Raw genomic sequence first — 22,689 nt, 5'->3', positions numbered from 1 at the left:
GAATGAAAATATGAGCACATTTTCGTGGATGAAACTTAAAACATATTTCTTCTTATTATTCATCGTCTTTTTATTTTACAATCTTCAAATAAAAGATATTATGCATGCAGTTTTTTATGACTTTTTCATTTTAATTGAGAGATGGAATTCTCTCTTTTTTTTAATTATCTGTACAATTATCACGCTGCAAAAAATAGAATTAATAATTATTAATTCAATAATATATCAGAAACACAGCCATAAAGCAAGCAGTGATAATTGCTGGCAATCAAATTTTGCTATTAATAACAGAAGAGAAAAATTCTGTCAAAGAAAAGTTGCAGGGTGAAAATAGCAAATAAAGAAAAAATATATAAAAGGGTAGAAGAATTGCAGTGTTTATATGGCCATTTGACTTCTGGCTGCAATATAATAGTTGCTATGCAATACAAAGTTGTGCGACGTTGCCAAGAGGAAACGGAAATAAATCTTCTAAAGCCGCACATTTCTGCTACTGTGTCTAGATTTATTCATTTATTTATTTACATTTCAGAGCTATAACTGCAAACATTTAAAATAATTACAGATGTTGGTAATGTTAGACTTCTGTGGTATTTTGGCGTCTTGAATCCTGCAGGCGTGTGTTTTAACAGCACTACGGCGCTCAAGCCGCTCATCCCGCACAAGAGAAGGGAGTGACACAAACAATGGGAGGACAGAGGAATCATTGATAACACCGCTATACATCTATGCCTCTAAACAAGCCTATTACTGAAGCGGCACTAATGTGGAACTGGTATTTTAAGTGCTGGCCAGTGACGCAGTGAGAATCGATTGCCACTGTGATAAATGCATCTGAATCTGCAGTAGGGCATTAGTAGAGTATTATTTTAAGATTTCAGATCTGTCCTTACAATGGATTTCCCTTTCGACCTCAATGCGCTTTTTCCCGAGAGAATTTCAGTGCTGGATAATAACTTGAGTGCAGGTCGGAAAGCGTATGGCAGGTAATGTATGCTTTAATGTGAACTATAGAGGGGGTGTAATCTGTTGGGAGGTGTGCAACATTTACTGTTTTTGTCTTGTAGTAACAGTGGTTGCACAGTTGTGTGCATTACTATACACTGCTACCAGTCTGGGGTGTTTTATTATAGGCTAAGTCTTATATTAAACCAGGTCATTTTCTCATCTTTTTTCATATAATGTTAAGCTTATTGCTGTATGGAGAGCTTGACGTCAGATAATGCTGATTCAGTAAGGCAGCTATAATTTTCACTGTAATTACATTATAGAGAATCACACAATGCCATGGATGGATGGATGGATGGATGGATATAAAATACTATTTGTAATGCGCCCATCCAAGGCGCTACAACACATTTACAAAAAAAAGTCTAATTAATACATAATACAATGATAATATAAAATATTAAAAACTTGACTTAAATTGTTTTAAGCAGTTTCTTAAAAAAAACTTAAACCCCAAACTGATCATTCCTAATGGAAACGTGTAACGAATTCCATAACTCCGGAGCAATTCAAGAAAACATCTTTTTAATAAAAACATTTGTTAACTACATATATGAATTTGTGGGGCTTTTTCAGCATACATAACCATCACTGAATGTTACAGCATACATTACAATAAATACAATTAAATATTTTAAATGCATTTTAAAATTCACCAAAAATTATTTGATTTAACCAATAGTGTGTGTATCTAATTTGCCAACATTTTAAATGAAATACAAATTAGAATTTTGCAGCTTTTATTCCTTCTGTGTTAACTATAAATATCATCTACTGTATATTCTAATGTGCCTGTTAAAGATTGTAAATTTTTATTTTTATGTTCAATGAAACCAAAATGTTGATTTCAGTCTTATCAGATGAAAACAGTTTAATTTTGACCCCAAGGCCCTCTTTTGTTCAAGACAATATTCAAAGGTCCTCATATCCTACTCTGGTATAATCTAAAAATAAATATATATATATTTTTTTTAAAGAACCATTACTCTAGTCTAGAATGAGCATGTTCCTCACCATGGAACAAATCAGCGAGCTAATCATGATTTAGATTTAGAAAGCAATTTGATGTGTCCCATCCAAACCTACTTGTTAAATATGAAAATAGTTGCCTCTCATCATGCAATTTCATGGGATCTTTAAAGTCACCATGAAATCAAAATTGACCTATATTTTCTTATATTTTTATGGAATATTGCAGTATTTATTATAAATGATTTATCCACGCTCCTCATTATTATTAAATGTATATATCTTCATAATCTGTAATTAAAATAATTTTCAACTTGATATCCCTCCAACTTGCAACAACATCTCTTCTCTATTCTGATGACGTGTTTACTGGCGGGATATCATGAGATCGCATCAATTCCCAATGGCCAAAATCAAATCCTTCCCTACATTTATTTGGGAAGCCATTTCACTTGGGTATACGTCACAATAGAGAAGAAGAGACTATCGCAACTTCCATTTCATGCTGACTTTAAATTACAGGTGTATATCATTATGATGGCCATCAGCCACCTTGATATTAGGATCAGCTATAGAAAAACCTGTCAATGTATTACACAGCTATACGATCAAATAAAACACGTGAAATCCAAAAAGTTGTGTTTTGGAAACAGACACGCATCCGTGATGGAATCATAAATGCTGATTCACATTTTCGTTGTGTGAGAGTTCTAGCAAACCTTCTTTTTGTTCTCTAGACCAGATCCTCTTCTTCAGACCACCACAGTTATAGATGAGCTGGGAAAAGCCTCCTCTAAGGTGATAATGACTGTCTTTTGTGTCTTCTTGAGCTTGCAGATGTCATTCACTGTCAGTTTCAGTGTGTGTGTGTGTGTGTGTGTAACTCCTCAGGCCCAGCAGCTGCCTGCACCTATAACCAGTGCAGCAAAGCTCCAGACCAACAGACACCATCTCTACCTCCTGAAAGATGGGGAACAGAACGGGTACGCTCGCTATTTCTGTCCCTCCCCCATTTTATGCTTCAGATTTAATCTATTTAGATGTCAATACAACTGACCTCTCTTCTTCCTGTGTTTCCATGTAAACACATCCACTTCTGCTGTTAATAACAATCTTTGACTCCTGCTTCCTGTCTTCCCAGCGGAAGGGGTGTTGTAGTTGGATTTCTGAAGGTTGGCTACAAGAAGCTCTTTTTACTTGTAAGTGTTCCCTCATTATTGACTCGGCAATTAAATCTCGCCTAATCAGGATGCCTGAGCGCACATTTTTTAAAGCAGATGCATCAACGCACAAGTATGTTGTAATTGCCTCTAGAACCAACGGGGGGCGCATTTGGAGACCGAGCCATTGTGTGTGCTGGATTTCTATGTGACAGAGACCATGCAGAGACATGGCTACGGGCTTGAACTCTTTGACTTCATGCTGAAAGTGAGTGTCTGTCAGGGGTCTGATCTATTAAAAGACTAGTTTATTTATCATTTCCTCGTGTCATTCCCAACCGTATCCGTGTGACTTTCTGTCTTGCATGAAACACAATTCTTTCAAACGATGTTCATGCTATCTTTTCTATACAACAAAAACACATAAGTGCAAAGCAACAAAAAGCATCATTAAAGTATCATGAAAGTGTTCCATATTCACTATCCCCGGTTCACAGACAAGGCTTAAACCTAGTTCCAGACTAAAATGCATGTTTAAGCTGTTTTAAGTGAAATCTAAGCCCTGTCTGTGAAACCAGGCCTATATTACAAGTCTGAAAAACTGAAATTTAATTTCCCCCTTCACCATAGCTGTCTAATATCTTTTGCTTATGCGCATATTCAAACTTGCCCCATCAATGTCTTGACGTCAATGACGAAAACGTAATGGGTTTTGAATGCTACATGGCAAGGTTGAATAAGCAGAAGTGCAAATAAGATTTAAGAGCTATGGTGAAGGCTAAGATTTTGGTTAAAAACTTAAATAACTTACATTTTGGTGTGTTTCTCAGAAAATGATTTTAATTCTCAGAGAATACACATGGAATGTATTGCATTAGTCATATGGACAGCTTTTATGCTGTTTATTTTGGAATTTTTGAAGCTTGTGTTAAAAACAGAGCAGCATGTAGATTCTTCCTAATATCTACTTTTGTGGTTTCACCCCTAAAAAAGAAAGTCATATAGGTTACATTAGAGTGAGTTATGACAGAATTTTCATCTTTGGGTGAACTGTCCTTTTTTTATTTTGTCCAGTAGAGAGGTCAATGTTAAGATCTCATATTTCATATTCTCTGATTAAACAGCACAAACGGGTGGAGCCTGAGCAGATGGCGTACGATAGACCATCTCCTAAATTCCTGTCATTTCTAGAAAAGCACTTTGATCTCAAAAACAGCGTGCCGCAGGTAAGAGTCATCTGAAATTGCTCCATGACACAAATCAGTCACAGCCAATCAGATCATGTCTGATGTTATGTGGAGGGAGATTTTGGACCAGTAATACCAGTAAAGAGGGGTTTATTCATCGACACTTTAATCTGTCACACTTGGTTAGGAGGACATGGTGTTACTCTTCTCAGAAATCCAGTTTATAACTGAACATAATGATACTATTACTGAAAACAACTTCATCAGACACTACATGTTATGTCATGGATATAAATCCTGATATGGATTATGTCCATGACGTGAGCGTGTTCATTTGCACACAATACAGACTTCATACAAAAGTCTTTTCTTCAAAAAATCTGAAGGTGTTTATATGGCGGTTGCTTGAATGTTATGATGTAATTCTTTGTCTAACGTGTCTTAATTTCTTCTCCTGTCACACTTGCTCCTATCAGGTGAATAACTTTGTGGTTTTTGATGGCTTCTTCCAGAGTAGATCAGGTAATGACTAAATCACTGCTCTGTGCTTATGTGGGTTTGGAATGTTGTTCTGGATCTGTGCCAGTGTTCAGTGACTTGTTCTCTAGGGACAACAACCCCCCCTCATTCTCTTCATTACAGTACGTGCAAGGCAGCATTGTATTGAAATTCCTCCTCTTTGTACTTTTTTCTCCTCCTCCTTTTTCTGCAAGTAATTTAGCCTGAACCTATTAACATACAGAGTCCAATCAAACTTTGTTTTATGGATCATTTTAAATTAGGTATTGATCTATTGCTTTTTTGAGAATTCGGTTTTTTTTGTATTCACTTTTTGCTGCTACACCTAAAAGTGGTGAGTAAATACCGGCCATAAATATTTTTTGGGCGATGAAAATGTATTTTGCATTATTTTAATAAGTGTTGTTAATGCTAACTAAAAATAATAAAAATAATTTTGTATATATGTAAATATTAGATAAATCCCAAAAATTAGAAGCGGTGCCTTGTCAACTAACTGAAAATCGAACTAAAATTAATAGACATAAAAGTAAACTAAAGCTAAATAGAATTATTAAAAAACTAATAAAAATGACTAAACCACAAAATTACTTACATTAAAATCAAAACTGGAAATATATAAAAAATATAACTATTTCAAAGTATAAATAAATACGTAATAGTATATAAATAAAACTGAAACACTTAATTTAATTTTAAACATTTTCAATATTTATATCATATGACAGTGGCATTATTTAGTTGTTATTCACTGCAAATTGGTAAGAAACACTAGTTGTAACTTCATAAACTAGTCTAGCTGCAAGTGTCAAGACTATTTATTTATTTATTTATTTATTCATTCAAAGTTTTCTTAATTTTTATGGCTTTGATTCTAGATAAGCTGGTTATATTTTTTTAAGGTAAAAATCAATCAACAATTTATTTTCTTTTTTAGACAGTTGACAAGTCGCTGAGTTCACTTACATCATTTAGGGTCAGACGAATAGACCTTCTTACAAATAGACTTGCATGGCATGTTCCCTATAGTAAACGGCCTGGTGGATGATTATAGATTGATTTTTTTTGCAAAAAAAAAAAAAAGCCCAGAACCGAAAACTTTAACACTATTCTTTTGCTGCCTTGCAAGCACTGCAATTTCCTTTTAAAAAAAAGCACATTTAATTTGATTGTGAACCTTTGAGAAAGCAATTTCATTTTCCAAATGACATTTTAGCAGATTCCACAATTAATTTAAGAAAAGTCTTTGTTGTGCTGGTCTAATGCCCACAGCTCTCTTTTGGTTATTTTATTGTTTTATATTTTTAGTGCATCTATATTTGAGGCAAGTCTATTTCCTGATTTAAACCACAGTCTGTTATGTTGTTTTCTGTAAAATGGCATCTTCGTGTTTGGGCAACCGTTTTCAATATATTTATTTATGTGTATAAATGGCTCATCAAGCCCAGATTGAGCTGTTTATAGTTGGTAGTCGCCCTAGATCGGGTTTAACATGTGCAAGCAACTTAAAACATTCATTGTTCAAGCACTTTTGTCTCATGAAACTCTCCCAGGAACACCTTCCTCCCCTCTGACGGATCAGGGGATGTATGGATATTTGTAAGGACATTGAATTTCTGCTGTTCCCCTCCCCTCCCCTACCGTCACCCTGCTTCCCCCATACTTTTAATAGTCCCTTATTGTATCCCCATGGTTTAAGAAAGAGTTTACTCACTATACTCTTCCTTTGCACTCAACCGGACCCCCATAATGTCTGCCCACATTAATCAGTCCCAACAACTTATGAACTCACTCCCTTACAATATCCTTTGCTGTTCCCCTTTAAAATTCAATTATAGATAAGTGCTATATGTTTTCCCTAAAGTGCAGTGTAATGATAATCGATATATGCATTATGGCCATGGATATTTATTTATATTAATATCTGTGAAGAGTGTAGTGTGTGCTGTTTAACTGCCTGCTGTACTCCAGACTTATTTTCAGTCATACCGTTTGTTTCTGTTGGCTCTTTCTGACCACCATGGTCTTTTTACAGCGGTCCAATTGAGAAAAGTTCCCCCAAAAAAGCCAGAGGGAGAGATCAAACCATATTCACTAATGGAAAGAGAAGGTGGGTTACTCATAGGCTCCATGTCGTATATTTAACCAGTTGGCACATCCATTCCAGACCCCTAATAGCTGGCATTTACACAAACTAGCTGAATACTGACATCATCCAGATGCTGTAGTAAATAGTTTCAGTTGGAAACAAGCCTCCTATTATTCATTAAATGTCTTGATTCGGTCTATAAGTTACTTTAGAGCCCTTTGAAAAGTTATTTTCAGCAGCGGAAAGGACTCACAATTACTTTAGAAAATTTAAAAACCTAGTTCATACTTTGAGAATCTTAATTCATGTACAAATCAAATATATTAGAGTTGGATATCAAAAATCTGTTTGTATTCAGAGCCGGTGCCATTCTTTAAAATACTGGAATGGAATGGCTTTTGGTTGCGTTAACGGTTCACATCGAAGTGAACAAAGTCGTTCTGTGCTACTTTTTAGTTGTATCTATTGAATAGACTGCAACGATACTTGTAGTCCAATACTAAACAAATGACTCTAATGGGCCGGTTCTTTTTAGTGATCCAGAAACGTATAGCACAACCAGTGTAGTCTAGTTCCTGAATGAAGGATTCTTATGAGTGATTGAGTGATGATTTTTTGTGAATCAAAAACATAAAGAACAATCATTGTAGTAGGGTTGTGAAACGATTAATTGCGATTAATCGCATCCAAAATAAAAGTTTGTTATTACATAATATATGTATGTGTACTGTGTATAATTATTTTGTATATGTAAATACACACACATGCACATATATATTTAAGAAAAATGTGTTATTTGTATACAAAATATTTATATATAATATAAATTATATATAAATATATACTGTACATGCAAATATTTCTTAAATATATACATGCATGTGTGTGTATTTATATATATACAAAATAATTATAGTACACCCTTAAGTACACACACTTATATTATGTAAACACAAATTTTTACTTTTATTTCACAGCCCTACATTGTAGTCCGATTGCTGAATGAATGACTCTTATGCACCAGTTCTGAATCAGAAACATACAGTACATTCAGTGAAGTCTGATTCCTGGACAAATGATTCTAATGAGTCAGTTCTTTTTAATGAATCCAAACACACAATGTTTACCAGTGTAGTCCGATTTCCGAATGAATGATTCTTATGAGCCAGTTATTTTTATTGAATTAAAAATAAAGCAGCGTGTAGTATACCTGAACAAATGACACTAAAAGAATCATGAAACTTTTAAGGAATCAGAACCCGAATCGATACATTCATTACGATTTCCCATCCCTATTGCTGACATCACTTCCTTTGTTCCACAGTGGTACGGGAGGAGCAGAGGGTTCTTCCCTGGCCTTTCGTTCGCCCTGCAGGTCCCCCCCACTCTCCCCCTCTGCTTCCATCATCTCCGCAATCCCGTTCGCTCAGTGTGGGATCCTCCCCCAGCCGGGCCCCCCAACGTCCCGTCGTGGCCCTGGGGCTCCTGCAGGGTCAGACCCCTTCCTCTCAACTCAACGACAGCTGCAGGACAAAACGCACCAGGTACATCTCAACGACACCTCACACGGCCAGTTACAACATACTTGATTCTAAATCCTGCAATTTTCTTGCAAATATTTACATTGCATCCTCTTCGCTTTTTCCATCTGGTGCTTATTTTGGGGGATGAGAGCATTGGCCCTGTGGGAATGAAAGTGAAGAGACACTGAGGTCGTTAATGTTCACTATGAGCCACTTCCTGTGTTAGTTGAGTGCATGGTCGACTTAGCGGCAAGAATGTGAATTCAGCTCATTAGTGCATCATTAGCGTATCGCTGTGTATCGCATAAAGATCACATACACTGGCTGTTTATTCTTCTAACACGTAAGCGGCCTTGACCGTTTTCTTTTGGAGAAGCGCTAAACATTTATCTCCTCCTCTCTCTTTCTTCTCTTCCTTTCATCTCTGATTATGACATGCTCATTTTAAACATTGCCTTCCCCGATTTATGACACGTGTCGTTAAACCCCTCACTTGTATCTCGTTCATTTGATGAGTTTGAACTTTTCTTTTCATTTCAACCACACATTTTATCTTTCTTTTCCTCGTTCTCTCATTCCATGCTAGCTCTCTAAATAGATCTAGGCTCAGCTTTCATTGACCCTCAGTTTTGAACGTCATTGTCTAAACTTCTTAGCTAGTTTCAATTAAATGGATAGTTCACCCACACATGAAAACTCCTGTCATCATTTACATTTTCTTTGGAACTCAAACGAGAATCTTGCAGAATCTTTTGAAGATTCTTTAGAATTCTTTTTGTGGTCCAAAGAAGAAGAAAAAAACAGCCTACGGTTTGAAAATGTAATGACAGAATTTTCAATGTTGGGTGAATTGCTATTGGATGATTTTGCTTTCTTCCTTGTTGTGAGTGTATAAATAATTAATACGATTTCCTGTAAAATGATTTGATAATACACATTTGTAATTAAACTGGAATCTCTTTTGGTCTTTTCCGTACCCTTTACACTAAGGAGTGTTTTAGAATATAGATAAAGTTTTTAAAGATCAGTTTACTATAGTGTTAACCCTCAGCTGTCGAACACCCTTTGTCCTGAGTAGCAAGTAATAAAAGCATTTGAAAAAATTATAGGTATTCTTATTTATTCAATTCAGTCAATTAATTATTGTAACACTGTAAAGGATTTGACATGTTATGTTTTAGATTCTACACTTAATGGTCTGAAGCTCCTCAGGACCTTGGTTTCACTTGTGTTTCAAACCAGACATTTGTCTTGGCCTCACGGTGCTGCTCTTGACCAGTGGTTGTTCATTATTAGTGTATTTTTTATATATATATAATATTTGGAGGCCTGAAAGTGTTGCTTAAACATTCCTTGTCAACAAGGCCACTTTAGCGATAGTGGTATTGTTTTCATAAACTTAGAGTAAGTTTTTGAAAACAGTACTGCTATCGCTAAAGTAGCATTGTTGACAAGTTTGGGTATGTAACCAAGCGCACAAGATAATACCTTCAATGCCCTGTAGATGGCGATGGTGATTTTTTTTTAGCAGAAATAAACTGCTGCAGAATAAGTTAGCTGCTTTGCATTTCAAATGTAACTAGTACAAAGTCATAATTATGTGTTATAAAGTCAGAAAAGTGAGAATTAAAATTGCGAGAATTGCAATTCTGACTTTTTCCCCCGCAATTGCGAGTTTATATCTTGCAATTCTGACTACTTTTCTCGAGATATAAAGTCCAATTCTAAGGAAAAAAATACTTACTTTTTTTCTAAGAATTGCAAGTTTATATCTCGTAATTCTGAGGTTTTTTTCTCACAATTGCTGGTTTATATCTTGCAATTCTGAATTTATAACTCGCAATTGCGACTTTATATCATGCAATTCTGACTTTTTATAGTCAGAATTGCGAGATGTATACTCGCAATTGTGAGAAAGTCAGAATTGTGAGATAAAAAAAAAGTTTTTATTTTTTCTTCTGTGGTGAAAACAATCTTCCATAATTCAGCAATCAATCAAAATTATAGTTAATCAATAAATAGTATCAATATAGCCACTGCGTTTGACTGCAGCTCTGATGTCCAAAACAAAATCTGATGCTAATTTGCAACATTACAACATATTCGTTAGTCTGTACTGAGATTAAAAAGCCGCCATTACATTACACAATCATTGCCTGTGTCCTCTTTCACTGGAATTTTTTTTTATACAATACTTGAGTTTTGAATTTACGTTTGCATTTGTTTAATTAAGTTTTTATTTGTCCCCCTTTTTTTCTGTCACATTTGTTTCTTTTTGTTTTTGTTTTTATTTATTTATCTGTTTTCACTCTCCTACCCTCCTTTCTGTATTCTCCTCGGCCCTATGTCCTGTTGTTTGTCCATTTCCTCATATCCTGTAGCCACAAGGGTCTGGTTGCCAGGAGCAACCTCTACAGTCGCCATATCAACAGCCGAGACCTCGGGCAATTATTGGCGGAACGTCAGAACCCCTTGAAGCTTCCAGGTAATGCACCATTTGAACCGCAATCAACCATTTACCATGGTGCAACGTGAAAAGTTACGATGGTCCCCAGGAAACCACATTAGTAAACCATTAGTAGCTGTCGTGTGTGCTTCCTCAGGGCTGAAAGCAGTGCTCTGTGAGAGAGTGTGTGACTCAGGGGCAAAGGCAGATGCAGTGGAACACAAACACACTTCAGAAAGGTCGGACCTTTCTCACGTAACCTTTGTGAGAGCCAGTTTCTTCTGGTGCTGCTCTTTGTATTATTTACATGTGTAATTTGAAGTGATTACTGAAGAAAACACCAGGGATTCATAACGAGGTAATAACTAGGCCTCCACAGAATCAACGCCTACAGAATTCCACAGAAAGCACTGGTGAACTTGTTTGTGTATATGTTTGTTAATGAGGTTTGCTCAGCTAGGCATCACTGTTATTACAATTCAAAACTAGGGTGAAGATTTGAACCCTTAACCCGGAGTATTCAGATTTGCTGCATCTTTTCATACTATCATGCTTGTTAATGGAATAAGTTTTAGTTTTTTTTGCAGATCAAAATTTCCTGAATTTCCACCGACCTACCCTTGCGTAAAAGAAGTGTGCTTAATTGTGCACTTGTAGTGTACTTCAAATATTTAAAGTATATATATTTTTAAAATCTGTACTTGCAGATAATATTAATTAATTTAACGGCCACTCAAGTGTACTTAAAGAGAGTATGCTCACGTTTCTACACACTCTCTTTGTAATAATGTCAAATTAAAAGTTTTAAATTACATTGTAAATCATTGTTTTGATATTTTTTGTGCTTTAAATAACACGCGCCTTGATGTGTTGACTAACATACTAAAGCATATGTGAAGTACTTGAATATATTTTGAACTGTAGTGTGATATTCAATATATATATTACATTTAAAGTATTTTTAAATGTAATACATAACATCTTAATTACAAATCGAATTACAAATATACACGACATACAAGTTTCAATACAAATAACTTTAAAGTATATTTTAGTTAACTACTGTATAAATGCTTGTAAGTACATTCGGCAGTACACTTTAACTATTTTTCAAAGACATAATTATGAAATGACATATCATATAAGTGGGTCAAAAAGCACCCTCAAGTGCATTTAATATAAAATGTAAACTATAATACGTTTTAATGTATTAGTTAACTGTCGGAAAACAATACGTTTAGTTTGCACTTAAGTATTATTTCCATAAAAGTACTATTTTCATAAGTATGCTACGTACTTATGTTTTACAAGGGAAAATATTGTTTGAATAAGGTTTTTTAAGCTATTTATAGCTTTTTTTTCTTCTAGATTTTGTTTGCATAAAATGTCATTGGTTTTTAGCTTTGTTTACCTTGGTGGATGAACAAAAAAAAGAAAAAAAATCTATTGACTTGCATTGAAGAAGGGATCTAGATACTAGAATACAAACTAGGATTGTGGCAGTGAGTTATGAGGGTTTTTTTTTCTTCAGAAAATATAAAAATCTGGTGTGTTCAGTATTTTTTGTCAAATATTATAATACTCTCACCTGCCACTAAGAGTCTAGTACTCTCAGATCAGTTTACCATGTGTATTGTATCTGAAGTGTAGCATTTTACATATTTTCATTTACATTCACTACAGAAAATGTGTGTGTGTGGGGGGGGGGGGTGTTCTGTGTGGGCCTAGTTATGATGACTAATAACTCCTGTTATGGTGACAGGAAATGTAGTATGTGTATGTTCCTACTTTTATCATTTTCTTTTCTGATACATTAATTTCTGATACAAATTTCATTTGCTTCTACTCAGCCGTGACCTTGTATTTCATTGTTCTGAAATCATCTTCTCTGCTGTTATTTCCTTTTTCTTGCTCTCCAGCTTTTATTGATTTTCATATTCTTTTCCAGACCGAATCTTCAAGGCCAGGTTGTCGCCCTTCCAACACTTGCTGCCCCCAAGAAAGATCATCTTCTGGAGCAGACCTCCATAGCACCCTCAGAACGCAATGGAGAGCGATGCAGCGACCTGAAGGCCAAAGTGTCACTGAACAGAGAAGAGGACTGGAGGAAAGGTGGAGCGGCCGAGATCTCGAGTGGCGGATGGTCTTGGACGGTTGGGGAGAGCCGCTGTACGGCGCAGTGGGTCCGGCAGAAACAAGAGTATCGCAGCACGCGACCCTGGTGACAGGACGCCATTGAAGCTGGAATATTTTTAGAAATTAACCATTGGACATTGCAAAAGAAGCTAGGATAGAAGTAAGAACAATAATGGGGGTAAATGACTAAAATAATTTTTAATAAACCACAAAAGTGAAAAAGACCTTTAATGAAAATAACATTAGCAGCTATTTGTAACTCCATTAAATTTGTGCTTGTAAGTCTTTTTATTTTTTTAAATCAGTTCTATTTATAAAAACATCAGCAATTAATTGTATGGCTTGTGCTTTTTTTAATCACAATTTTATAATCTGATCATTTATAATGTTTTTCAAAAACAGGTCTATGCAAAAGTACAGTTTTGTTTCCATGGAAAATTAAATGAAATTGTTGAAATTTGTTCTGTTAGATTAATTTAGATCTCTGCTCTCAAACAACAAATACTTTTACAGTGAAGCTGATGCTCATTCTTATACAATGATCATATAATTACCTCAAACCCTTGTGGAAATATACTTATAAACACAGATTAAACCCTTGGAAACATTTGACCAAGGACATTAGTGCATGCAGCTCCTAATATCATGTCTTAAGTTATGATACATGTACCGTCTAAATGTCTCCGTCACAGTAGACATCATCAACAAACACTAAAAAAGGGGTATGAGTACATACACAACCTCACATCTTTTCAGTCTGAAGTGGACAACCCAGACTCATATGACGGATATTTTTCAATATGCGTGTTCATCTGGAATATTCAGTTTAAAAAGTTTCCTCTTCATGTTCAAGCAGACATTTTAATGACGTGATTTTGAATGTGTATATGGTGTTTGTGCACAGTAATAATACTACAGTGCTTCTCGGATCATTTCCTCTTCATCTGATGCCACAGAAATGTGGGTGTGCTTATTGGAATGGTTTAAGTGCTGGCGTCCATTCCTGCTTAAGCAGGTTCCACATTTTAAACCTGTCAACAGGTCACATTTCCCAACTTAAGTATGTGTGACATTCACAAAATTTTACAGTTAACAACAAAACAAAAAAAAGTTCACACCACTTGATTTAAAAAAAAAAAAAAATCTTTGGGCCAAACTCAGTGGCAGACCTTTGATTTCAATTTCTAGTCACATTTTCTTCAAATGAATGAATGTGCACAGCTTAAATGTGCAATTTGTAACCATAAAGTAAAAAACATAAAAATAATACAACACTATGCTAATGCACATGGTTTACAATATAATTTTAAACACAAACCAGTAAAGAACTGGCCATCTGTAAAGACTGCAAATACGTTTTTTCATTTAAAGTACTCATAAAGTACTGTTCATATTACTTATTTAGATAACTGCCTATTTTAATTTTGTCAGTGGGATCTTGACGTTTTGTTTAAATATGTATTTAACTATATTAGAAAACTATTTACAGGAAAGTAAATTCTAGAAATAAGTCTGAGTCAGAAAATGGTTTGACCCTGATGTCACCCACAATGAGTGCTTGAGCTTTCACTGAACAGCCCATTCTTGCCAGACGTGTTTTCCCTTTGTTGTCAACACGTCATTTATAGTCGTCCTTATCAACCTGTAATGTTTTCAGTCTAGCAACTGAGAAAAGCCCAAATCAAACTCGTAAAATGTTAGCACCTCAATCCCCATTGCAATACCTTTTAGACACATTTAAGTTCAAGACATCAACCCTGCTCATCGGTTTCCCTTTTTATTTAACTAAAACGGTCTTCAGTAGTTACGATTATTTTTTTTCATCAAAAGTTCTCACAGAGACATGTTTGCGGTCTCCTGTCTTACAGTCCAGGCATGATGTCTGTACAGTTTTAGGACGACCTCGCTCTTATTGGACACTCCGCCCAATCTTGTTCTAGTACGAATCCCTCAGTAGTGTTAAGTAGATCTGTGACTGGAGGAAACGAGGGAAACAGTCCGTTTCCAGGAGGAAGTAGATGCGCTTTTGGGCATGTGAGAGGGAAGTGTGAGAGGGGGCTTTGAGGAGCTCTATGGTCAGTTCTCTTGTCTTACTGTCCAGATTCACCTAAAAGTAATGGAAAAAAATGTGTAATTCACAAATATTCACACAAAACAGCTAATCAAGAGTAGTTCAAACAAGAATGACATTCTGAAGGAAGTCCAAAGTGTTCTATGCTTTAATAGGCTCTAGGACTGTCAAGCTCCAAAAATGACAACAACTTTTTTTTAAATTAATTTCGTTTCTTTTTTAAATTATACAAAAATGTTTGTTTTTTTTTGGTCTTCTGAAGTCATATAACAGATTTGTGAGAGGAAAGGACAGAAATTTACTTTGGTTTTATAAAAGGCACAGGGACTGTCAATCTCCAAAAATGACACAAAAATTCTTAATCACTTTTATTTTTAATTATACAAAATATTTGCTATCTTTCTTCAAGTCTTCAGATTTAATCTGAAGTCCTCTTTTTTTGCGAGGAAAGGACTAAAATTTCAATTTGACGTTTGTGGAATTTGCACAAAAAAAAATGAAGTTGAAAATCAGTCCATGAGATTCAGTTTAATTCAAATTTGGCACACATAAAACCTGACAAAATTTTCAGACTTCAGAAGACTTGGAATATAATGTACGTGTCATATTGACTATTTCTATGGTGCTTTTATAGTGTTTTTATTTATTTTTTGTCATTTTGTACTTCAGAAGCCCCAGTCCCCATTTATTTACATTGTATGAGAAAGAGCAGCTTGGGCATGTAAGGTGAAATATTTGTTTACACAGTTAACAGACAGCTAAATTTAGACAAATCTACCTCTCTGGGAGCACCTGGCTGGATGTAAGTCTCAGAAATCATTTTTGCCCTCCTATGCAGGCTGAATTTGTTGGACGACTGCCTGTACTGCTCACAGGCCGAGTAGAACTGCAGGTTTTCATCACTGAACTCAGATCGCAGAAATGCTTCAAAGACTGTGACTCCCACTAAAGGACACGTGAGATGAGAGGAGGAGAAAGAACCTTTACGAACATTTGGAAAAAACAGCTATTTCTGTTTACAAATGGGAGGGGTAGAGGCTCAGATGACACGTTCACATGCATGTTCTGCCATACACCCACACACGTCACATACAGTAGCACTTGCAACAAAAATCAGAGAAGGAAAAGCTTTGGACGTTGAAATCTTGAGGGTTTATCTCACACCACATACCTTCCTACCCTCTGATTTTCTCAAAACCCATGAACTGCGGGGTTGCGACACTCTGAAGTGAGAAAATAGAAGTAGGACGGGGACAGGGCTCTGTAGTTACAACATACTGGTGTTCCAACATAACCATTCCAGACACCAAAACAGACCCACCACACGATTCAAAAAAAGCTTTAAATGCTAAATTAAATGCTGTATCATCCACACTAGCATGACCCTATGCGCTGGCATAAATAAATATGGCACAAATATTGAACTTAATATGCTAAGAAGCTATAAAAAGTCAAATTTTAGTAACTGATAAACTTATTTTCAATAAATTATACTATAACACTATAATTTGTGTTAAGATTGCAAAATGGAATGCGATTTTTGTTTACTTCTCTTTCCATCATGTTGTAGAAACATGGATGTTACTTATTTGGTGTCACAATTTTAAGAAATGTTGCTTTTTTGTAATGCGGGAAATACATGCGATAGCAAGGTCGATTTATTTTAACAGATTAAAATATGATGGTCTTGGTAATTAAAATAGGTTTATAATAATTTCACACAATAAATTGAATATGAATTTAACATATTGTCAAAATGATGATACTGTATAATTTAAAATATTAATAACAGTTATATATCTAAAAGTGCCCTCTCTGAAGAATATGGGGATTTATATTATCTATTAAGCACATACCTATTAAGTGTGTATGGAGAGAATTAGTTTCTAAATTAGCTATAGCAGTGACAGAATGGATTGGATTCCTAACTCCATCTTATCCTCTGTCCAAACAGTCTTCACTGTAACTGCAAAATGTGCTACTTGTGTATCAGTGTATCATTAGATTTTATGAGGTCTGTCACACTGATCAATTACTTCCGGTTATGGGTGAGAACAGAAATAAAAAATGGCAACAAAGCGTGTAATACCATCAAAGATGCTGTTAATCATTAAGTCCTTTTAATTATAATAATATAACAAATCACTGGAAACATGACGTCTGGTGTTAAGACAAGCGTAACAATGTCCATTATTAGTCCACTGTTTATACATCACAAGGTGCACTAATAATGTAAGCTTAAAGTTGTATTTTACTGTTTGGCCATGTCATTCTCAAATTTGAGGTCAGCTATAATTATTAGTGGTGCTTTCTATGGCAAATATTATTATTGCCCCTAGCCATATACAGTAAAGAACTAAACATCAACACTTTGTGCCAAGAACATGAATCATGCTTCAAATTATGTGGTTTGCTGAGAAGAGGAGTGCTACTACTTTTCTAAGAGATCTGACTAACAAGGTTTACCTACACTTTCACTCAAGGGACTTGAATCATATTAAGAGTCCTTGTGGCTGGTCTCGTTTTTTTTTTTACAACCACTCACAAAATCCTGCCATCATGCTGTACACTTTTCATAGGGAAGGACCACTCACATCTCCTTCTGAAAATGTAAAAATCTAGGTGGTTTAATCAGTGAAATTGTACGTCAGAGCTCTCAACCTCTAGAGGAAAAGCCCATTATTTCGTTATCTCGTTTCTTCATATCGCTTTATGTCGTTAGGGAATTCTGCGGAAACCCGTGCCTGAAGCTACACAGGAAAGTGGTTCCTCAATGTTAAGAGGAAGCAGTTTCAAGGGTGTTTCAATGATGCAATAGATGGGTTTCACTACAGAACCACAGAATTGTTCTGACCACACACCAAGCTAACCTACATTACCGCACAAAAGTTGCATTCATTTGACCAAAAACACAGTATAAAGGCCTGTGAACTTTCCTCTCAATAACAAAATGAACACAACAATATTGAGAAAACAGCAAGCATTGTTAATAAAGCATAAGAAAAGCATCTGATCATCGTAGCAATGTGGATATGTTTGCGCCGGTTCTGCAATTCGGTACTCCAGTAAAGTCACGTCACGTTTATTTAAATAGCACTTTAAACAATAGATTGCTAAAATTCAAGCAGCTTTACCGTATTAAACAAGAAAACCAGTGTCAGTGTCTCGTTTTATCAGAAGTACAACTGCATATTTTACTATAAAGCGGCTCTCCAGTGTGTTTATGTTTTTACTCACGGACATCTGACTCATGAGGAGAAATGACCTGGAAAAGCATGAAAGAAGGTGGAGTCTCCGCGCACACCTACCTATTACATAATCGCCACGGACCAATGGGAGTACAAAGGTGTTAACCAGCCATAGCGAACTTTTCCGGAAACTTCGCTTTGGCAAGCCGTTTCAAACTTCCCAAAGTTTATTTTGGCCTGATTTTGTTCGAAATTACGTCACATCAGTTCGTTCTTCGATTTCGCTTGAAGTATATCAGGGACGTTAGGGCCGGCTCACACAGAACGCGTTTTTGCTGTTAAAAATGCAAGACGCAGGTCAGTGGAACGAAAAAAAAGTGCAAGGTCTAGAGATGTGTTTTTAAAAAGTTTAACTTAACTTGAGCGCCACGTTTTTAGAATGTTGTGTCATGCGCGAAAATGACGCGAGATGCGAGCGGTCAAACACGTCCGTTTTACATAGAAAAATATTGGAAAAGTAGTGCAGTGGAATGGAAAAACACATTCTGTATGAACGGCCTCTAACACAAGATGGCAAAGCGGCTTAGTCTTTAGTGTAATTATTCCATATGCTAATTTGGTGCACAATAAACATTTCTTATTATTATCAATGTTGAAAACAGTTGTGATGCTTAATATTTTTGTGGAAACCATGATTTAGTTTTTTCAGGATTCTTTGATGAATAGAAGGTTCAAAAGAACAGCCATTTATTTGAAACAGAAATCTTTTGTAACACTGTAAATGTTACTTTTGATCAATTTAATGCATCCTTGCTGAATTCAAGTTGTAATATCTTTAAAAAAAAAACAGTAGTGCATATTAAAAAACGACACAATATCAGACAGTATATGGTCCGCTCTGTCTGCACTAATTTTCATTAAAACAACGTTTCAAGCATGGGCGGGCAGTTGGCCACAAATATCTCGATTTCCGAGAACAGCGTTCCAGGTCAAAGTTAGTAGAACAACAGCTTTCCTTTTCCATGTGACGCTATGATGTCTCGCAAGAGTCCTCTGACCAGCTGCCTGGCGAGTCAAGCAGTTTAAAAACAAATGACTGAGCGCTCACCTCTACTGTCCAGCAAAGCATCAAGGGACTTGGCCCAATTTTCCATCTCCTTCCTGCTGAATTGAGCTTTGGCGTGGCCCACCTGACTCCACTGCCTGAGGAAAGGCTTTCGAGAGCGCCTCTCTTTAGCACTGAGAGAAACAGAGAGGGTTAGAGGATATGTGACAAAGATATCTAGCAAAAACATAAAAAAGTGTGGAATCAGTGGCCAAAATAAGGGGCTGGGTAGGGGTTGTTTTGCAAGTGGCGGACAGAGAATAGGCCAAAAGCAAAACAAAAAGTGGAGAAAATCCACATGAGATTGAGGAAATATGTGCCTTGATTGTTTGCTGTGATGACTGATTTTACCTGGTTATGTTCTCTCTGTGCTCTGCACTTGTCAAATTTGAATGCGAGGAGTGCGGTGAACCCTTGTGTGAAAAAATAAGAGGTCACTGATATGCATAACACTGCCATGAAGATAACTGACTTGATTTGAAACTTTAAGGAAGTGTAATTTACACAAATGATCCATGACTTAAACAAATGTCATGAAGGTGTTACGTCACGGAAAACATTCTGACAATGCCAGATTTATAAGATGGCAAAATATGAAAGTTTTTTTAGTTCCACAGTGTCTGTTGTGATTTCTTGCCACAATATTGTAGATTAAAAAAAACACACAAAAAAAACATTTTGCATCAATAGTGTGATTGCCTTGGAGAACATTCAGTTCCCCTTTCAGTGTTTGCTTCTTCTTTCACTGTTTGGACAAAGCAACATTATATCTCAAAGGATAGCACTGATTCAAACTGAACTTTACTAATTGTGTAATACAAAAGCACTCCTGACTTTTCACTTCATCACACTTGGCTTGTAAATTCTGAATAAACAGCATATATGCTGGAGCTGAAGCCCTGCTGTTCCTAATGTATTCGAAATACATGCATGTATGTAATGTACAAAACATAAACAAGGCTCAACAATAAAGATGGCTCTATGGCCCAGGCCTAGTGGGAGAACCCCCCCCCCCCCCCCCCCCTCACACACACACACACCTCCCCAGTTAATCAGTTAGAAAGGGTGAACAATGATAAATGAATCAATAAGGTTTTGAGCTATATTACGGGTATAACTGCAAATTAAAAACATTAATGATTTGTTGTAAATATATTTAAACAAAAAAATGTTTGTAAAAAAATTATATTTGAAAATACACTAGACACTACTATTCATAAGTTTGCAATCAGTAAGATTTTTTTAAATTAAATAAATACTTTTATTTTATTATGGTCTGTTTTCATGGTATCTGTTTGTAAATAGTTCATTGTAGTTTTGATTTATGTTCCATATGTGTTTGGAATTTTGAAATACATTTTGATTTAAAAAAATCAATTAATACTTTCAGTAATCAAAGATGCAATACATTGGCAGTAATTTGATATATTTTTTAATTTAAGGGACGACTGGTGATGCCAGTAAACATGTTGACTGGATCAGAACAAAAATCTTTAGAGCAAAGTCCTGATAAAATCAATTTATCAATATGTCAGCTGAAAGTAATCACATTAAAGATTTTTATGCAAACAATTTCATTAACAAAACTAAATAAAGTCTCCAAACTTACCTGTCCAAACAAACTTTTAAGGTGTATTTTAGCAGCAGCCAGTTTGGCTCGAGCTTGCTGTCGGTGATAATGAGGTGGTTTTGGGGAGTTGGACATATGGTTAGATTTCAGTGAGGATGACGAAGAGTGCATGGCATCACACTTTCCCATACTCTCAAAGCTGCCTTTGGCATTAGCAGCGAGCTGGCTGTCACTGTAAGCTTTAAAGCTCTCATTCAGGTTTGTAACTCTCAGCAAACCAGATTCCTTCTCCAAGCCGACCAGGTTTTCCACACTAATGCTGTGATCTCTGTTAAGCTCCCCCTTTTCATCACTTCCCGACACTGCATCTGGGGTGCAAGGATAGGATGCTGAGGCCCCAACCGTATCATCATCCGAGGTGCCCGGGGTCCCATCTCTATCCACCTGTCCCAAGGGCAAGTAGTCCAGGTCTAACAACGCACTCACTGAGCTGTACTTGCGCATCATTATGCTGAATTTTAAAATAAAGAATGAAAGGAAGATATAGAGAATGCCAGAGGCCTAAAAGATAAAACAAAAAGAATGGACAAAAATATTCAATTAAATGTAAGAATAAATATATTCAGTTTATCGCTATCTATCCGTCTATCTATTCTATGAGAACTCAACAAACATCTACTCAGCTCATAGATAGATAGATAGAATAAACATACATAAGATATATAGATAGATAGATAGATAGATAGATAGATAGATAGATAGATAGATAGATAGATAGATAGATAGATAGATACTAATAAAAAATGTAATACATTAATACTGTGGTACTAGGTAATAATGTGCAGTAGCCTACTACAATAATACAGCATAAATTAATGTGTACTATAATTGCTTTCTTACTGTATTTTTGCATCAGAGAAGCAGTGTTTGTTGTTAAAAACTACTCAGTCTGTTAACCAAGTTTAATGGTTAAAATATAACCAAAGTTCTGCTTTACCTTTGTAACAAACGAGTCAACTCACAAGTAAGACTCGAGAAGCTCATGACTAGCGTTACATGAAAGAGGCGACACGACATATCAGAAAGCTCCCATCACAATCAACAAATGTCAACACTGCAAACGCGTGGAATCCTTTATTTTAATAGGAGAGCTCCAGTTTGCCGCGTCGCGTCTGCGATGCGTGTAAACAAACCAAACGTGAAATCTGGGCACTTGCTGGTTCATATATCATAAACATACCTTACGATGAATCCGTTTCTCGTCTTTTCATGACAAGTCCATGTAACGTTACAGGTCTTTTTATATCCAAAAGATTCGGAGTCGTTTCGTCTTTCAACTGGAGTCCGTATAGACATACACACAATTGGATCCGAATCGACACAGCTTTCTTGGTGTAACTAGCCTTCAAAATCTCGTCTTGCTTGTCCTCTGCATTTTACTCCTGAATGGCAAAAGCAACGCCTATTTTCTTTTTGTCACACCCATAGTTCAGTCTGAACTTGCCCTCCCTACATACTTGAAAAGTCCAGTAGCATAATGACACAAGCGTTTAAGTTATGGGTTCAACGTGGTAACTATAGTTGACGTCAAAATACCACAGCTGCTACAGATATTAACAACAACGCTGTGGTAAGCCGCCACATGTGTCATAGAGATTTAACACATTTACATGTGGGTTCTGTAAGTTTGTAGTACTGTTATAAGAAGATAAAATATA

At 35.9% G+C, this 22,689-nt stretch overlaps 2 protein-coding genes across 10 annotated transcripts; one reads left to right on the top strand and one right to left on the bottom strand.

Annotated features, from left to right (window-relative positions):
- Window positions 1–422: 422 nt before the first annotated feature.
- On the top strand, window positions 423–13,370 carry atat1 (alpha tubulin acetyltransferase 1). Of its 9 annotated transcripts, XR_013190448.1 has the most exons (13): window positions 761–986; window positions 2,715–2,775; window positions 2,869–2,960; window positions 3,119–3,176; window positions 3,292–3,405; window positions 4,262–4,363; window positions 4,801–4,846; window positions 6,397–6,442; window positions 6,879–6,953; window positions 8,257–8,476; window positions 10,837–10,940; window positions 11,059–11,140; window positions 12,850–13,370. XR_013190448.1 is itself a non-coding variant. In XM_077196408.1 (12 exons), exons 1-12 carry the CDS (start codon window positions 895–897, stop codon window positions 13,124–13,126), a joined length of 1,323 nt encoding a protein of 440 aa, XP_077052523.1. In that variant the 5' UTR covers window positions 449–894; the 3' UTR covers window positions 13,127–13,370. The 9 variants fall into 9 exon arrangements, 7 of the variants coding, with proteins under 7 accessions (XP_077052523.1, XP_077052522.1, XP_077052526.1 ...); XR_013190449.1 differs by lacking the exon at window positions 6,397–6,442 and having other exon boundaries at window positions 423–986; window positions 9,042–10,940; XM_077196408.1 differs by lacking the exon at window positions 6,397–6,442 and having other exon boundaries at window positions 449–986.
- Window positions 13,217–22,603, bottom strand: LOC143702490 (uncharacterized). The gene is made up of 6 exons (XM_077196414.1): window positions 22,212–22,603; window positions 21,011–21,532; window positions 19,753–19,814; window positions 19,405–19,535; window positions 15,887–16,053; window positions 13,217–15,144 (listed from the first exon to the last, which is right to left on the bottom strand). The coding sequence occupies exons 2-6, from the start codon at window positions 21,476–21,478 to the stop codon at window positions 14,974–14,976; spliced, it is 999 nt and encodes a 332-aa protein (XP_077052529.1). The 5' UTR covers window positions 21,479–21,532; window positions 22,212–22,603; the 3' UTR covers window positions 13,217–14,973.
- Window positions 22,604–22,689: the final 86 nt, after the last annotated feature.

The sequence above is a fragment of the Siphateles boraxobius genome, unplaced genomic scaffold, assembly GCF_051911475.1.
Source record: "Siphateles boraxobius isolate OS27281-9 unplaced genomic scaffold, OSU_SipBor_1 35, whole genome shotgun sequence".
In the NCBI taxonomy this organism is placed as follows: Eukaryota; Metazoa; Chordata; class Actinopteri; order Cypriniformes; family Leuciscidae; genus Siphateles; species Siphateles boraxobius.
This window is presented reverse-complemented; position numbering and strand designations above follow the sequence as displayed.